An 18,980-nucleotide genomic window follows, 5' to 3' on the forward strand; every position below is an offset into this window, starting at 1 on the left:
GTCTATCTGTGGAATTGTTCCTGGGAGGTATCGCAAACAATGGTTATGCAAAATTTTGATATGAAAAAGTCAGTCAAGAGTTTTTAGCACTTAAAAAAATTAAAATGTATGCCTTGTCACTGTGGTTATCTTTGCATCAAGAAAAAGACCACGTTGCTCACTCCTAATGATTGGGGCAATTGGCAGCTTGTAATCTTTTATTCCGCTTTTGATCATTTTAATGTTAAAAGGCGCTATATTAAGTGAATAATTATTTTATATTTTTTGCACACATTCACAAAACAAAACAAGGAAATATTTGATAAAAGTGCTGGAAACTTTTGTGAAATGGTTCACAGTCCTCTATTTTTCCGTAAGATCATCGAGATCGAGCGCTTTGCGTTACGGGCTGCCATCTTGGATGAGCGGTAAAACTACTTAGGGGGCGAGGGCGGAGCTATAATCCCCGACGCCCGCCCTTTCGGTACATTTGAAAATCAAGATACCCGTGACGGTAAGACGCGGTATATCTAAACGATCTCACGAAAAAGTAGGGGACTGTGAACAGTCTATTTGTGAAACAACTTTTACCCTTAGCCTCCCACACATACATTCTTTATAGGGATCCGTTGGGGAGGATTGCGTGACGAGGCAAAAGAACGTCTGCGTAAGGGGCTACTTTTACCTCATGCTTAGCCAAAGTATCAAGCTTTTCTAGGGAAAGGGCAGCCTCATTCCCAGTCGTCCGCAGCAATTTTGGATGTGAGACGTCACCTGTCAAGCTTGTCGGGAAAATTCACCGAAGACGAATGCTAGTTCCAAGCCTCCTCTGGTAACTCGGAGAGCACGAACTGGCCTGGGTACGAGGCTGGGAAAAGTGGAAGAGAGAAGGAGGGAAGGGAGAAAGGTAAGGTAGAACCTTCACCTTCTTAAAATGTCCTGTTCTTAAATCCCTAAGTCAGGCCCTGATATATACTTGATTCATCGCATGCATATGTGTATAATTTTTCCATAATAGTACAAATTCTCAGAGTATGAAATGACAGCATACACATTTCATTCTTGACAATATCATTTAATCTTTGAGTAAGTAAACTCAAGTCTTTCATAATAGGACACATGGAACTAATAACATCTTTTTGACAACCACATACTGGCTGAACGGTTGCCTAAAAATCAAGATTAATATTATTTTGGAAACAAGGTTTCCTCAGATGTAAAGCACATCTAAACATGTAGACATCCATGACATGGAAGTTGAATATGTTCTTAAATCTTTGCATAGCATGGAGTTTAATCTTTTCAAGTAATAGAAATGTACAACAATAAGTTACAATGATATTTTTCAATAAAAGAAAGACGATCACGCAAGTCTCCTAAAATATTAAGACCTTAAAAGTACAAAATCTGAATTAACAAGAAACCAAGTACAATGGCTTTAGCTCTGAACATTCACTACGCTGTCTAATTTGTATGACCATTTATGTGATAATAGTCAGACCTCATAAAAATCACCTGTAAGTAACTGATAATGCCTTTGATATAAATAATCTCAAGGCTGCTTAAGTCCACTATTAATTTCAATCTGGTTGGCCAGGAAGCAACTCTTGTTGTTTTATTTGGCCTGTGGCCCTTGGATCACTGGGATAACAAGAAAATTTCTAACCGTTACGTCTCTTTCTCAAACTTATCAATAATTCATGACAAGAAAACAAAGTATACATTTATTTCTACCGTATTTATTCGATTAACCGCCCTGGGCGCTTATTAAATTTTTGGACCTTGAGAGTGGGAGCTTATTCGAGATGGGCCCTTATTCAAGGCTGGGCGCTTATTAAATTTTCACCATTTTCAGCAAGTGTAGTATGTTAATTTTGCAAAAATACAATAAATGGTAACAATAAAAAGCAAAGACGTAACAAAGCAAGGTTTCTGTAAAATACTCTGAAGAAAACTCCATCTTCGGGCAAGTCTCTTATTAGTACTTATTTAAGGTTTTTTGGGTGGGAGGGACCAGAAAGGGGGTGGGCGCTTATTTGAGTTTGAGTTTGAGGGGGAGGGAGTTGGGGTTGGGGTGGGCACTTATTCAAGGTGGGTGCTAATTCGAGGTTGGGCGCTTATTCGAATAAATACGTTATGTTCCATGACACTGGATTAGATATCAGATCATCATTACCATAAAACGTCACCCATATCCAGACACAATGAAGTTCTGCTTGTCTAAAAGAACTCAACCTCATTTTTGACCAACTTATCGGTGTCTGATAGCCTATGCCACAAACAGAAATTTTTCTTAACTTCAGGTTATGTCCGTCTGCAAACAGTGTTGAAATCCTTGTTCTGGGCCCCCCACCTGTGTACCAGGATTTGAGTACGCGACATTATAAGCCTGTTAAAAAGCCATGGTCAATTTGCTAATCAGGTTGAAGGGAAATTTGAAATGCATTTCCGGTAATTTATTGCAGTGTGCAAAGAAAGTAGTGTCCGATAGCCCAGGGCTAGTGGATTTTGCTATCGGGATAGTGAAATCTGTTTCTAACTTGCCCGATGGGCCAGTGAATTTTTTTTTTTTGGGGGGGGGGGGGGGGTGGGAGGGAATGGTTAATTCAAATTAGAGAAGAGTAATAATATTGTAATCAATCCTGTTCATTAAAACTTTTTCCGGCTAGTTGAAATGACTTATGGGCTAGTACATGCCAGCTACAGCTTGCCCAATTGGCAAGTGGTAAAACTGACTTTCTTTGCAACAGGCCCAGAACAAGGACATAGGTGCTGCTTTGTAGACATTACTAACACTGCTTGCCTGTCCATGGAAAAAGCATCAGTCACCCACACTTTGTTAAAAATAATGAGACTACCCTTATCCAGAAGAATCTAACTGTTAAAACAGACTACTAATTTCCACAAGAATCTGTATTATTTCCTATATTACTTCAACAACAACATCTTAACTGTCTCCAACCAGTGGGCGTTCTTGGCGTGCTTTGAACACCAAAGTTTTCTGTCTGTTTAGAGCTTTCTTCATAGAATCTTGATCCCTCTTCACTTCTGACATGCCTTCGTAGAGGTTTTTCTCTAACTCGCTGATCTGTTTGTTCATTGCTCTTGTTTCTTCATCCTTTTGTTTGTCAGGAAAAGCATCACTGACTGGTCGCTGCTTAAGGTTCATTGCCTTACCTCTGGTGCGTGATAACTCCATGTTCAGCTCATTCAAGTTGGCTGTGGAGTCTTGAAGCTGCAATTAATGGGAAATTGTGTTAATGGTACAAACATGAAAAATTATACACACTAAAAACTTGAAAGGAAAGAAAATACCGGTAATGCTGAATTTAATCAGGGAAGACAAATTTGTAAAGTAATAAAAGCCCACACATGATAGCTGACAATGGCTCCACTAGGGAAGAGCATTAATAATGTACATGTACCTACCATGTAAAATAGTAGTTTTTTTTAACAAGAAGTCAAGTTTGGTATGTTTTCAATGATTTAGTGACATGCCCAGCTCCGCACCAGCTAAAAACTAGCCTAGAATCTTCAAACACTTTGTGTTCTTTTTTCACACTATTTTAATCTGAATTTTTTTCGTTTTGTGATTTTGTATGTATTATTTACGTAAGACTTTGATATAACAAAGGACCAATTATGTGGCAATTAATTTTCTGCATGTTCATGAACATTATGACCACTACGTGTAGTCAAGGACTCTTTGTTGAACACAAGATATTCCGTGACCGGTGGATGAAGGTTTCAATACTATATATATTGCAGTACTTTCCACAAACACCCTACCCTCCCTAATTTCTTAATGAAGCATAAAGGTAGACTAAAATTAATACAATACACAGATCATAACTTAGTTTGGGACAAATTATAAGGAGCAGCATTGAAGCTAATGATTTCATTATTCCCAATTATTAAAAAAAAAATAAATGTAATGAATAGATTAATAAAATATTAATTATTCACTATTGTTTTTCAGTAAAATAATAAAGAGATAACTACCAGCTGCTATATATTCCAGAAATCTATCTGCCAAACTAACATTTAGGTACATTCACGTTCAGAGGGTCATATAAACCAAATATCCATTCATTGATTAGTAATGCAGAAATTAATTTGTCTAAATACACCTCATTGGGAAGACGTTGTCATGATATCAACAAACAAAAGAAAAAAAGCCACTGGGCTGCGGGTTTGTCATAAACTTTGACCTCTGTTCTATTTTGCATGCACGACAATCTGCCATACTACAGGATTAATTCTCCAAAAAAAAAACAACAACAACAACTCTGCAGAAATAAAGTTCCTACCTTTGAAAGTGCATTTGTAACTGCATGATCTTGGGTTTTCAGTTTCTGAGGTAACTCTGCATAACCGTGCTTCTCCTGAAGCTCTCGCAGCAACTCAGCTAACTCCCTTTCACGAAGTTCTTGTAAATAAGTCTTATGTATGATCCAAGCAGCATCGATATACAGTTTCAGATCCCGCTTTCCCCAATCGTTGTAGGCCCGATCGCTGCAAAGCTCCTCAGCTGTATCGTTCCAGAATCGCCAGTATTCTTTTGTCATTTCGGCGTCCTGGGATTCGATCTCTCTGTCACTGAAGATTCGAATTCCTCGCGACCGCGCGAAAGGATATTTATCTTGGCTATTCGTTGCTGCCTTTTCTGCTTTTTTAGGAGAACTTTTCCTCGACTTCTTCTTGGGTGGTTCGTGATCTTCACCAGCTTTCTCCTGTTCTTCACTAGCGCCATCTGCATTCGCAGAAGTTCCCTCCTCGTTTCTATCGCATGGTTGTTCAGATTGAACTGGTAATTCGTCCGTTGGGGGCAGAGTTTCTTCTATCACGTTATCGCTCATCTTTTACAATGGTTAACGGGTTCTTAGGTGATTATTTCACTGCAGAAAGCGATAGTCTGCAGATGCAAGAGGAGAAAAAAAGCGATCAACACTACGAGGTGTGCGTCGCCACTGTAACCACCCCTCCCTAACAAAGCGTCCAGTCAAATTAGTTACCATACCCTAGGCGCCTTTTTGATAGGCTCGCAATGTGTCCAAAGAGTCGTCTTTGTGGTGCTGCTTCTACGGGATTGTGAAACATAAAAATTGCTTTTTCTTTTTTACATATTTTGGCTACAACGTAGAGCGTAAACAGTATCGTTTCGAGCGCTATTACTTGGACAGTGTGTCCGTCCGTAAAAGAAAACAGGAGATGGGCTATTAAAGTAGATTGTTCTATTATCCATGATTGTCATTTACTATGAGAAAATTGGTATTTCAGCCTACAAAACAAACCTTCAATGGCGTCAAAAAATAAACGTGAATACAAATGCCACATGAACGTTACATATGCGAGATTCTAAGTAAGCAAGTAAGTAATGTCCAGGTCCATTAATATTACAGTCCAATTTTTCTACGAAAATCCCTCCTTTTTCGCAAGGGACCCCCCTCACCACCCCCACTGAGCTCAGTCTCAACCTGAAAGAACGATGAAATGCCAAGTGAGCGAAACCAATGTAGTGTGGTGTAAGGATAGCAGTACATAATATACCGTAACATTCCGAATAAGCCCCTCCATGCATAAGCCCCTCCAAATATAAGCCCTCCAAACAGGTAATGCAAAAACCCTCGGTTAAATTGCCCCTCCAAATATAAGCCCCCCCTGGCTTGTACTGAGAAAACTGCCCTCAAATACAAAGTAAAACAAAGCAAAAACGGTAAATTTACTTCTGACTATAAGGCTAGCCCAACTGATTTTGAAACGCAAATTTCCCTCCATGGATAAGCCCCTCAAAAAGGACCTTTGAAAAATATAAGCCCCAGGGCTTATTTTCGGAATTTTACGCTATTACATATCCTGCTGTGCAGTTCCAGACGAACGTATTACTATAACTGGATCAAAAAGTGTTGATACTGGTTATTCCAGGGTTTAATTTAATTAGTTAGGGGCCCGAGAGAAACTTATAACTAGGTGTTTCAATACTATACCTTTTTGATACCTTAACAAAAGCAACACCATCAGAACTCAGTAAATGACAATTTATTGTTGCAAATTTGCTGTAGTTGTTTTGTAACATATTTCATTATTGAAAAATACAAGAAATACATTTCCTGCATGGCACAGAAGGAAATGGAATGTCTCTTCTCTCCTCCTTTCCTTTTTTGCGATCTGTCAACCTGATTGTAGTCTCCTATGTAGCCTTTTTAAGTGTGGCGAGGAGCATTGTGCGACAGCTCAAAGAACAACTGTGAAGGAGACGACATGATAAATAGGAATGACATACTTTCATGACAGTATGTCTTATGTCCTTAAGGCAAACACATTTTTATTACACTTCAATTACAGTACAAAACCCTAGTTAAAAATACATCATTATTCAAAGATAACAGCACATGCTGATTAGTTGCAAGAACTCTGCATAATTTCAAAACTCTTTTTGCCTAAGTATCAGTCACCCCACCATAAAATTTGACATCTACACCAATAAACAGCTCATCATCAATTTAACATTCATCATTTATAAAAATAAAGAAAAGAAAAAGAAAAAGAAAAAGCTGTAAATGATTGATAGCTGCCTTTTATAACCAGTGTCAAAGCAAAATCTAACCCCAGCAAATAACACCTGCGAAACAGCGGTGAGATCCATGTCTGAACCCCAATGGACTCAACAAAACCTGCAAAGATGTGTGTTTCAAATTCCTATTTAACCTGATTGGTTAATCAAGCAATGGCTTTTTAACAGGCCAATCATGACATGTACTGAAATCCTGGTACACAACTGGGAAACCAGAACAAGGATTTTAGCACTGGCTTGCAGACTAACTTAACCAGAGGTTAGTTTCGTGTGTGGTGTAGGCTACCTTTCCATGAAGCTACTGCCTACTACTGGATAGCACACATGAAAATCACTCACTTAAGTATAGAATGAAATTAAATAGTTAATAGCAAATTATAATGCTCTTATTTTCTCTTTGTTTTCATTCATCTTCACATTCCTTAACAAATTTCTCATACTCTTCTTCTGACATGAGAGGCTCAGAGGGCTCACTGCTGACTTTGAGTTTTATTAACCAACCTGAAAAGACAAATTACATCATTACTGATTTACTTTATTAAGCACCTGGGCACTTATTAGAAATTTTAGCTGGAGGGGGAGTGGGAGGGGGGGGGGTTCCTAAATTTTTGCTTGTTTCTCTTAGTCCTGGGGCAAAATTATGGTCCTTAGGTACTTAGGTTGCTCACTTAATTGAAAAAATGTTCCTCAGAATAATTTTTAAGCTGTTCCCAGAATAATAAGATTTTATTGTTTGAATCCCAAGGTTATTACTACTAAGCCTGGAATCCCTTTCAGTGTATTGATCTTGTCCCTAAGTTTTTAATGATGTTAAGAGCACCAACACCATCCAGAACAGTCTTTGTTTTTATTTTCCTCTTGTGGGTTATCTTGACTGCAAAATCATTATTATTATTATTATTATTATTATTATTATTATTATTATTATTACTATCATTATCATTACTATTATTATTTTTATTATTGACATTAGCTTTGTGAAATCAGCATCTGAAACACCTTACCTTACCCGGTAACCCTTTAAGCCCCAATGTCCACATACAAATTCTCCAAACTGATCTCTATATATTTCCTTAAAGAATGAGTTGAGAGAATTTGATAAAAGATCAAGCGATTTTCTCGTAGGTGATCATTTTATTAATTCTCATAACCTAGTCTCTTGACAATGTATGGATATTATTGGGAGAAAATTGATGTTGGTCACTATTGGTACTTAAAGGGTTAAGAGAAGTTTCATATCATAAATACACACCATCTTCATAAGGAGACTTGTTTACTAGTTCTGGTTTGTCTTTTAATTTGCTGTTAATTTCGGTCACTTCTCCTGTGAGTGGACTGTAAACTTCTGAAACAGCTTTGACACTTTCAACAGCACCAAAGGAATCTGCAAATGTATTTTTACCACATATAAAGTAACTTCCATTATTTTTGCTGTTGTCAATCAGCAGCTGAAATCATCGATGCTCTAACAAATAAATTAGCCCTCTTCTTTGAAGAAGCAGCCTTCACCTCCCTCAGTTAACAGCTCTGTTTACTTGTACCTGTCCTTGTGCCTTAACATTTTCTGGTTGTAGAGGTGCACTTTTAGGGGGCGCCCAAGGTACAGTGTGCAGTCAAATGTAGACTGCGAGCAGTCTCTTATTTTTCTTTGCAAAGTGACTGCACACAAAACCTAAGCACGCGATCGGCAAAGCCGTGAGCCACGAGAAACAAGGGCGTAAGCCCGAGAAGAAAAAATAAGAGACTGCTGACTCTTTTGTTTTGTCTGGGGACAACGAAGCTGTCAAGGTAATTTAATTAATCAATTAAACCCGAGTAACTTGAAAAGGTTTATAAATAGAACATAAACAACTGAAAAAATTACACTTCCTTTAAATCTGGTAAGATTGCCTTGAATTCGTTTCCCTTTAGGAAATTTACAGCAGTTTCCTCCTGTATGTTATCCTTAAAAGTTTTATTACTGAGATTACTGCTTGGTTCGCTATTGTTTGCAGTTGGTTGTGACGCGTGACTATTTTTATTGCTTGCAATCTCACCACAGACCAGTCAATTATCTGTCAACAGCTGTGCAACTGACCAATCGGTTACTCCGTTTCTGGGCTGACGGAGGGTTTGTTTACTACAAAAGAGTCAGCAGTCTGTCTTTTCTCGCCTGGTCTCAATCCCTTATTGTAATAATAACGTTGTGGTTTGCAATTGCGCTGGATGAGGTAAGAACTAGACAGATTTTAAGAGAAAAGGTGGACTGCAAGCAGTCTAAGTCAAACCTGTATATACCTGTATAGTCACCCTCGGGACATGTGCAGGTGACTGTATATACAAGGTGACCGGTATATAGGGGTTTCCTTTGAACTCTTTTGGAAGTTAATGAATAATGCTTTTATGGGAAAATAATCACTCTATTTAGAGATTCCAAAGCCAAACACAGTCTAGTAAAGCATAAAGCGAATGCAGATGGTAGAGGACAGATACTACAGTTGTTCGATAAGATCAGCACTTTCACTTCTACTCTATCAAGGTCTGTGGAAAATACATGTCTGATGCCAAGGATGACATTTATTTGAAGTCGTGTAATGTACATGTATTTGTATTTGATTGATACTCCTTCCCTGGTAGCAACAATGTACTGAGCTTTTGAATTAAGTTTGTTATGATTCACTTTCATAGTTTGATCTTAATCCAATTTGGTGATGGCTATACACAAGTAAAAAAAAAAGGAAATGTGAATTTGGGAAGTCACAAGGGTGACTGCGTCTGTTATGTACACGTGACTGCTTTCTACATGTCAACTTTACAGAAAATAAAAGGCAAAATTTTCACAAAATTGTCCGGTGCCTGTATCATATGGGTGATGTCTTAATACAGGGGTGTTACATAAAGGTTTGACTGTTTGACAGCTTACATCCAATTAATATTTATCTTCTTATCGTACCTCCTTCATTAAATGTTTGTCCTTCTTCAGGAAGATCAACATATACAACATCACCTAATTGATTCTTTAAAGTTAAGGAAACATCAGTGACATACTAAAAATTCCATGCCTTAGTATATGTATATTAATTTTGTTCCCTCTTCTTTTTTTACCTTAAATACTCATTCTAAATAAAAATAGAAAGCACAATTAAATGTTTTTAATAATTTCAAGAGTAGCCCAACACAAAAATCTGCCAATAAACCTTTTTTCCTGATGGGCTGAAATAAAAAGGCAAGTCACCTAGTACCCACTTATCGGCCCATAATGATACAATATCAAAGAAAACGAAAAATTCTACTTAGCTTACAAGACCAACTGGTTAAAAATCCCCTTCTTAAGACAGCAGTTATGTATCTCTTTTTTCTGGATACAAGGTAGTCATTACCCCTGTGCATGTGGTTATTATATGACAGTAATAATCCACTACAGGTAAGGCCACAGTTCTTATTTAGTCTTTTCTTTAGTTACAGCTCAAGTTTTCCACTATATTATTTTTCAATATTTTTTCCTAAATGTTTCTTGTAACAACTCATGGCATGTTTCAACATTCTTTCTAATACCACTTTTAAGCCCACCAAAGTGTAAGTCCACCTTTCTAATTCTTATAACTAAAATTCTATTAAGAAGAAGCAAACTTCATCACTGAAAGCTTACTTTAAGTTTTATATTTTCAAAATGTGACAATGTGACAGACAATGCAAAGAAATGGTGTTATACTAAAACATTTTGAAAACAATTATTCCCGAATGCTTCCGAAAGATTTTTAAATGGTTTTCAACATTTTTAAGTTACATTGGATAACATTGCCAACCCTTTAAAATGCATTGGGAATGCGTTGAAATGCATTTCACTGTTTCAGAATGTGTTGTGAATGAAAACTAGCTCAACGTTATTTCCATTTGGCCCGGTTTTCCTAAATAGGGTCAAATTTTATTTTTCTTTAGTTAACCCTTTAAGCCCTAAGAGTGATCTCCATCAAATTTCTCCTTGGGATACCAATGCCTTGTAAAGCAGAGTGGTCACGAGAATTGCAGACATGGTCACACAAGATGAATTTCTTTAATATTTTATCAACTTCTCCCCACTACTTCTGTAGGAATTGACTAGGGGCAACAAATGAGAATTCAAATTTTGATCTTAGGGTTTAAAGGGTTAAGAAACAACAGATAGTGACTATATGTGTTTTATGCTACACAAGATTCTAAAACAGGGATTGTTGTCCTGTACAAGGTTATTATAAAATAATGTTCCTCCTAATGTCCTTATTAACCTGTTGGGGTACAAAATGTAAGAGGCACCCCTATGCATGCCCGAGCTTGGGTCAAACATCCCTTCTGCCCCATGGGTCTGAACCCTGTTATAAGGCTCCTTCCCACATCCCCTAGGGTCTGAACTCTGTTATAAGTCCCCTTCCCACCTCTCCTAGAGTCTGAACCCTGTTATAAGGCTCCTTCCCACCTCCCCCAGAATCTGAACCCTGTTACAAGGTTGCTATAATAAATAATACTTTCTTTATACCCACCTGTGCATAGTCTGTTATACCTATTGTTCCAATAACTCCATCCATGGTAATCCATTCATGCTCTTTGGAGTATTTCCTTTCTAAAATTTTAGAACAAGCGCACACTTTTAAACAATAATTAAAATTGCTTTTTTAAACAGAGGAGGGAATTAAAGGAGAGTGGTTACGGCAACAATATTGCACATAGGCCTACCTCATTCTGGACAGTCTGACTTTTACAAACTGTCAAACTAAGGAAACGGACAGTGAATATTTGAAATATTTCAGGAATTACAACTATGTTGTGAGTAATAAAATAAATTCAGAACTTGCAAGCAAACTACAAAACCATAGAGAAATTACCATTTTCGCTTTAGTTTAGTTTTCTCATGCTTCATTATCTTTTTCATTATAACATTACTTTTACTGTTTACAATTTACTGAAATTCATAGTAATGATTAATTTGGTTTTACCATTCTCCCTATAAAAAATTCACTCTGAATCACATGTACATTTAACTTTACATAATCAGCATGACCAAAGAGAGACAGCAAAAGAACAAAGCACCATGAACTGCAGCAGCACAACCAACTAATATATCGTGTACTGTCATTTACTTTATTATTATTTTTATTATTATTATTATTATGCAAAAATTACAGATAACTTTACAGACAACTATGCAGTTTAACAGTGAACACAATTGCCTTCTTTGCAAGAATACTCACATCTACACCCCCAACCCACAGCCAAACCCACAGACTTTTCTTTCTGTAATGCCAGTTTTAAAACTTCCTATATCCAGCTGTACTGTCATTTACTGCTCATACATAAAGGGACAACAGAAAACACAACTTATTGACCTTTTTTTTAACAAGAGTATTTTATCAAGTAGGTACTTAATAAACTAGTTATTTTATACGTCTATGTCTTTTAATTTGTTTGGGGATTCTATGAAGCTTTCCACCCTTGTAATTTTACAACTCATAACAGGTCAAACTTATATCCAGGTTAAAACTTTTTAACTAAGGTTGATTGTTAATTTTCTTTGTCCCAGAATTGGGGCTAGGAGACAAAAGGAAATTGAGAATCAACATACAGTAGGTTAAAAAGTTTTAACCTGAATTTAATTTTGACTAGTAACATAGACATAAGAGAAGGCATGTTCATAAGGAAGGTAAGTAACATCTTGGTCCAAAAGTATTTGCATGAAAACCATCACTCTTCGGGCAAAATTTGTAAAAATTATTAAAAACGCGCCAAGGGGGGTGCAGGTTGTGGACTGAATATTGCACAACAAGCTAGGATATGCGACATAATTTCTGCGGTTTTTTTTAAGTGTACCAACGGAATATAATAATCAAGTACAACAACTCTTCCATTAATCGTCTGCATCATTTCCTTAATATGGTGTAAGCCATATTAAATATATTTTTGACGTCGATTTATATCAGAACATGTTTTAAACTGGGCCAGGCGAAAAGGTTATTCAATTCGAATTCAATTCAGTAAAGCGCACAGACTTGCTAGATCATGGAAGTAAGCGTTAACCTCAGACAATAGCTAAATAAAGAAGAGGTTAAAAGAGGTTTGGAGCATAATATGTTAAAACAATGGTTTCTATGAAACCAATGGAGTGTAAACTCAATTGAGTAATTTTACGCAACGTGGAATCGAATGAAACGAAAATCCAAAGTCAAAATAGAAGAATCCTAAACGACGTTACCTGCCAGAAGTTGCCTTGCCATATGAATAAAACGTTTACTTTCAAAACTGGAGTTGCATAACACTGTTCTTCGAGAATACCAGCTCAGTGCCTGAGGTAAAACCCTGCAGAATCTTCCCGCAAGTACGGCCGCCATGCTGAATAATCTTGTGCTGTCGAACAGTACTGGGTTCCACTAATTATCATTCTCGTCCCCAGAGCTACACGGCTCAACTACGTTACTACGTTATCCTTGTCCAGCGGAATGCTGTTCCCGCTGGACATGTGCAAGACTCTGAGGACGGCTGCGTAGTGCTAGTGCGCATGACTGCACGTGCGTTAAACGTAATGGCGGCTTTCTTCTGAAACTTGCGACTATCGATTGTTTGCTAGACTTTACAGAAACTGAGGACGTTTAACTGGATCTATTGAATTAACGTCGTTAAGGAGTACCTTAACAAGCTGCTGGTGTATTGATATAAAAAGATCTGGGGGCCTAAAGGTAAATGTTTAACAGAATATGTATGCGTTCTTGATAATTCTCCTTCTGCTACAGGCATCTGCCATCAGTGCAATGTTGTTAATTGTCTGATTTGATAACTTTCGCTCATATGTTGTAAACTGCAGTGGTACACATTGAATACGTGCAAATACATGTATAGTAAAGAAGCGATTGCAGAATGCGCATGCCCGGCCCACTAAATATCTTACCCGGAATAAAACTGCTCCCACAGTTGTTTTCCATTCATATGAAATCTAAGTGAGTGAAACGAGTGCCCCCGCAGTCGATGTCAAGTGACTAGTGTGCGTATAGAACGAGTTATACTAATGCTTCTGCAGTCCCGCATTCCTGCAGTCGATGTCAAGTAACTAGTGTGCGTATAGAATGAGTTATACTAATGCTTCTGCAGTCCCGCATTCCTGCAGTCGATGTCAAGTAACTAGTGTGCGTATAGAACGAGTTATACTAATGCTTCTGCAGTCCCGCATTCCTGCAGTCGATGTCAAGTAACTAGTGTGCGTATAGAACGAGTTATACTAATGCTTCTGCAGTCCCGCATTCCTGCTGTCGATGTCAAGTAACTAGTGTGCGTATAGAACGAGTTATACTAATGCTTCTGCAGTCCCGCATTCCTGCTGTCGATGTCAAGTAACTAGTGTGCGTATAGAACGAGTTATACTAATGCTTCTGCAGTCCCGCATTCCTGCTGTCGATGTCAAGTAACTAGTGTGCGTATAGAACAAGTTATACTAATGCTTCTGCAGTCCCGCATTCCTGCTGTCGATGTCAAGTAACTAGTGTGCGTATAGAACGAGTTATACTAATGCTTCTGCAGTCCCGCATTCCTGCAGTTGAATATAGAATGAGGTATACTAGTGCTCCTGCAGGCGATGTTAAAATTAATTATACAAATTGGATGAAATTTGGGACTGTGGGAGCAGTTTTTTTAAGTTGGATATTTAGTGGGCTGGGTATCATAGTAAATATTATACCTTGTAGAACTAATCAGAACTTAAGATATTGTTGTTCTTTCTTCAAGGCAATACTATCTTTCATTTAATCTGTCAGTCAGTTACAAGAACAACCAACTCCGCTCCCCCACCCCCCCTGCCTCAAACCAAACATTTGATGTTTTGATTTAGTGAAACTCCTGTGTTGGAGAATGCCACCATCCTTTTATTTGGACAAAATGTCAAATCAAAAATATGCACTCCATTTTCCCTATAGTCAAATGTCAACCTGGCAGGCTTTGTTTTGCTTCAAATTTCTACCTATACAGATATAATCTTACATTGAGTGCCTGGAGTATAACTGGAGATTAGGAAGATAGGGAATGGGTGTTCTTGGAATTAACTGAAACATAAAGGCAGTAGTGGGCATGCAAGACATTAGTTATCTCACAATTCATGGAAATCTGCCACTAAGGCAATAACTGCTTTTGTTACTGTACTTGTTGTTTTGGTTATTTCCAAGTTGACTGCCTGTTCCCGCCGAGTTTCTTCTAGTTTGTAACCAGTGCTCTTAGGCTCTTATGTTGGGTTACATGTTGAAAATAGGTCTGTGTCCCTCTAGAAAAGAAATCTTTTTGTAAGTTCCTCATTTTCAAATTATGTCCAGCTGAAGGTTCATGTATTTATCACCTAAATCTAGCATGTACAAACTCTAATGTAGCAGATTTGATGAGTAGTGAAACTTGTGTAGACTTCCACAAATAATCTGTACTTTTGTTGTAGTTAGTTTTTATCTCAGGTAATTTTAATTTTTCCTTTGTTTCAACTTCATTACCATACAGTACCATACCTCAAAACAAGACAAACACAAAAAATTACCTGAGATAAAAAATTAACTTCAATACTTTAACCTCTTCACATATCTTGGGCTATAGGTGGGTTACAGTAAGCTCATAAAATGGACTCAACTGATAACAGCTGCCAGTTGCACCCTGTATGCTGGCATCCAAGCTTACTGTTGTGGAGAGAACAGATTTCAGTATGTATACTGATGTAAGGGTTTAACTGGAAATATACTGTTTTGTCTTCTACAGGACATCATGCACCTATACGCACTAACTCTCCAGAAAGCATCTGCCATCAACCATGCCATTCATGGAAATTTCTCTGGCTCCAAGCAACAGGAAATTGTCATCTCAAGGGGAAAAATCATAGAACTCTTGCGTCCTGATCCCAACACTGGCAAAGTATTTCCTTTGTTGGCCATGGAAATGTTTGGTGTGATCCGAGATCTGATTGCGTTCAGGCTAACTGGTGGTTCAAAGGGTAAGCTATAGTGAAGAACTCATGATGAGACATAAGGAAAGACAGCAGCAAAATAGCATCTCTTGTCTTTCAACACCCTTCACACATTATAGCTTGAATGTCAGTGAAATAAGTTTTATCTTTGTACTGGTGTAAAAGTCAACTTGTAGTAACTGGTGTGCCTAGGAAAGGGTGGTTTTTATATAATAAAATTTCCTCTTATTAGCTATACTCATAGGAAGTTACACTTTACAATATGCTTGTAAATTTTGACTAATGTTTGCAATTGTTTTTCAGATTATGTGGTGGTTGGAAGTGATTCTGGACGTATCGTTATCTTAGAGTACATTCCATCAAAAAACACTTTTGAAAAGGTAGCATAAAAGATGTAGTAAATGAAGTACATAATTATATTTTATGTATTGTGAGAGACAGTCAAATAATAAAATTTCCACAATGTTAAATTTAAATGTCAAAACATTTCTTCAGTAAAGGAAACACATTTACCTGTACCAAATATTGTGTTTGGAGAATAGCCAGGGTTGGATTTAAGAAAACATTAAATGCTTTAATGACCTGCACACTTTCTTCTGAAAATTTCTGTGCTAGTGTCCTGCACAGTAGTACATGTACATTAAAACTCCTTTGGGTTTGCTGAATTTTATCATCTTGATCTTCAGGTTCATCAAGAGACATTTGGGAAAAGTGGATGTCGACGCATTGTCCCTGGCCAGTATTTAGCTGTTGATCCCAAAGGACGTGCTATCATGATTGGTATACTTATTAACCTTTTTTTGTATGAAGGGTTTCATTTATCATTTGTCTCACGATTGTCACTTACATATTGATCACATTATTTTGGCTGCGTACTGCAGGTCTTCATAGTGTTGATTTACTGAGTAGGACTATTAGTACCACCGTGGTTGTTAGTGTTTGGTGGATCATGAACCTCACTCATGGTTAGCAATTTTCAATCCAAAGCATTACTCGCATTATCAGAGGAGGGAAATGTTCGCTCAGCAGTCTGCTGATCATGGACATCCACACTTCAGGAATGTCAGTTCTCAAATCTCATATCTTAATGCGCACTTTCAAACTATGATTTATTCCAATGCATGTATCAATATTGTGTTTTAGGCTTTAGTTTTTCAATATTTGGCACAGTAACGAGTCATGAACACTAAAGTCGTCAACAGCAGAACAAGACAGTTGAAATAATAAGAACTTGTTGTAAAAGTTTCTGTCACTGGTGAATTATGTAACATTCTGCCAGCAATTGTTTTTTACTAAACATGCAATATTACTAAACATGCAATATGGTAAATTGAAATTTTCAGGTGCTGTGGAGAAACAGAAGTTGGTTTACATCTTGAATCGAGATGCTGCTGCTCGACTTACCATATCATCTCCTCTTGAAGCACACAAGTCACATACTTTAGTCTATCATACTGTAGGAGTTGATGTTGGCTTTGAAAATCCAATGTTTGCCTGCTTGGAAATGGATTATGAGGTAAATGATGAACTATATCAATGATAATGAGATAACTTACAGTCGACTCCCGATAAGTCGAACCTTTTTTCGATTTCCTTTGAAGGTTCAAATTATCGGGCGTCCACTGTATGTTGTTTTTGAGTCTTCAAGCAAAATCCTGTGGTGTGATCATTCAAATAGAACTTCTCAGCCATACTTTCAGGGTCCGAAATTAACTTTTTAATACGAGCACCAACTGGCGATCAAGTATAAATTTTTGGTCGCCAGAGGGCAAATTGTGGTCGCCAAAAATTCCTCCTCCCTTTTTTTCAAATAAAAGTTTAAACACGAATAAAAAATGCCTGGTATGGACGTTTTTGTGCTTAAAAATTGCAATACTTCCGCTCCCGATACCAGAAAGAAACCGTACGTGTACGAGTGAAGTCTCATTTTTTCCACAAATTACTTTTTGGAGATATACATGTAAAGCCATCTGATCTAGAATGTAGGAACAGAAAGCTGTTTGCCCATGACTGTACCGGATCATATCAAAACTATTTTCTTCCGATAACTACCACAAAACAATCCACAAAACAACCACGAAACATAGCCGCCATGTTGCTCGTACCAGGCCACATTTTTTTTGTGCCACATTACTCGTAATGGCGGCTTGGAAACGTTCAACTCGTATTGATCGTAACTGTTGTGGAGGTATTATTACAGGAAGATTTGTTTCCCTTTTAATTAAAAAATATCAGCAGGACAGAAAGGAAGACATCTGTTGGCAAATAGCTTTTCGAGGTTTCAATTCTTAATCAGTTTCTCCGAACGTTTAAGTCCACAATAACAACCAGCTTTACAAGTCGCTAGCTGGCGACCAGCTATGAAATTCTGGTCGCCAGGACTAAATTTTTACTCGCATTGGCGACCAGGAAGGCGCAATTTCGGACCCTGACTTTTGTGATGTTACTTGCTCCTTTGTTAGTTTTTATTTTATTACAAAATAATAGTTCACGAGTTAATAGAAATTTGAGTCTTGAGCCTGAAGTGTAAAGCATAAACTGTACATCTGCCCAATATTGTGTATTATTGTGTTGCTGCAGCAAAATTTCGTAGCATGTCTCCTTTTTCTTTTCCTCCATCTACCCCTTCTATAGCAAAAAGCATAGCCTGAGAAAACAGCCTCCTTTTCATGAAACCACTACTGATTTCCCCGCTAAATTAAGTTGGAGGAATGACTGTAGAAATACTGATGATGTGTCACTACCTAGATCTAGGTAGTGCTTTCGATTGACTGAAGAAAATTTCGTTTTTGGCCTGACTGATCAGATGCACTTCTCAGATCTGGGTAGTGTTACATCATCAGTATGGAATTTCTGCAGTGGTCTCTCAGACATCATTTTGTGCGGAAACCACTGATAATTATTGTGTTTTTCCTTGAACCATGTAATTACCAGTTTAATAATACTCTGAACATTGTCTATCATCTTATATGTTATCACGTCTCTGTTTAGGATGCTGATTCAGATCCAACTGGAGAAGCTGTCCATACAACTCAACAAACACTGACATTTTATGAACTGGACCTGGGATTGAACCATGTGGTGCGCAAGTACAGTGAACCTCTTGAGGAACATGGAAACTTACTGATTTCCGTCCCTGGTGGAAATGATGGCCCCAGTGGAGTGTTAGTCTGTTCAGAAAACTACATCACTTATAAGAATTTTGGAGATCAGCCTGATATCCGCATGCCCATCCCACGTCGAAAGGTTCGTAAAATTAGTATTGTTAAATTTGCATCTGTCAAATCATATTTTGTAATGTTCTGTTTCTAGCGCTGAAGAATTATTTTAACTGTAGAAGCCAGTGAAATGTGTAGTCAGTTGTAATAATCTATGAGTTTATGAATGTGGAAAACAAAAAGTGGTACCTGAGCTTCACTTACCTGGTAAATAAAAATAATTATTATTTTATTTTTATTTATTTGAAGAATACACTTTGAATTTATATCATTATCT

The 18,980-nt window shown here is 37.5% G+C and overlaps 3 protein-coding genes across 4 annotated transcripts in view; 1 reads left to right on the forward strand and 2 right to left on the reverse strand.

Moving 5' to 3' along the window:
• Nucleotides 1–1,033: 1,033 nt before the first annotated feature.
• On the reverse strand, nt 1,034–4,972 carry LOC140927333 (uncharacterized). The gene is made up of 2 exons (XM_073376963.1): nt 4,290–4,972; nt 1,034–3,214 (listed from the first exon to the last, which is right to left on the reverse strand). The coding sequence occupies exons 1-2, from the start codon at nt 4,836–4,838 to the stop codon at nt 2,927–2,929; spliced, it is 837 nt and encodes a 278-aa protein (XP_073233064.1). The 5' UTR covers nt 4,839–4,972; the 3' UTR covers nt 1,034–2,926.
• Nucleotides 4,973–6,003: 1,031 nt separating this feature from the next.
• LOC140926469 (glycine cleavage system H protein-like) lies at nt 6,004–12,947 on the reverse strand. Its single transcript, XM_073376203.1, has 5 exons — nt 12,756–12,947; nt 11,050–11,129; nt 9,486–9,549; nt 7,806–7,937; nt 6,004–7,054 (listed from the first exon to the last, which is right to left on the reverse strand). The coding sequence occupies exons 1-5, from the start codon at nt 12,889–12,891 to the stop codon at nt 6,957–6,959; spliced, it is 510 nt and encodes a 169-aa protein (XP_073232304.1). The 5' UTR covers nt 12,892–12,947; the 3' UTR covers nt 6,004–6,956.
• Nucleotides 12,948–15,279: 2,332 nt separating this feature from the next.
• The window catches only part of LOC140927334 (splicing factor 3B subunit 3-like), a 28,394-nt gene continuing 24,693 nt past the window's right edge, over nt 15,280–18,980 (forward strand). For both annotated transcript variants that reach the window (XM_073376964.1, XM_073376965.1), the window contains exons 1-5: nt 15,280–15,512; nt 15,789–15,865; nt 16,172–16,265; nt 16,829–17,001; nt 18,477–18,731. In XM_073376964.1, coding sequence (XP_073233065.1) covers nt 15,287–15,512; nt 15,789–15,865; nt 16,172–16,265; nt 16,829–17,001; nt 18,477–18,731 — 825 coding nt within the window. In that variant the 5' untranslated portion in view covers nt 15,280–15,286. The remainder of the gene's footprint in view (nt 15,513–15,788; nt 15,866–16,171; nt 16,266–16,828; nt 17,002–18,476; nt 18,732–18,980) is intronic.

The sequence above is a fragment of the Porites lutea genome, chromosome 2, assembly GCF_958299795.1.
Source record: "Porites lutea chromosome 2, jaPorLute2.1, whole genome shotgun sequence".
NCBI classification, from domain to species: Eukaryota; Metazoa; Cnidaria; class Anthozoa; order Scleractinia; family Poritidae; genus Porites; species Porites lutea.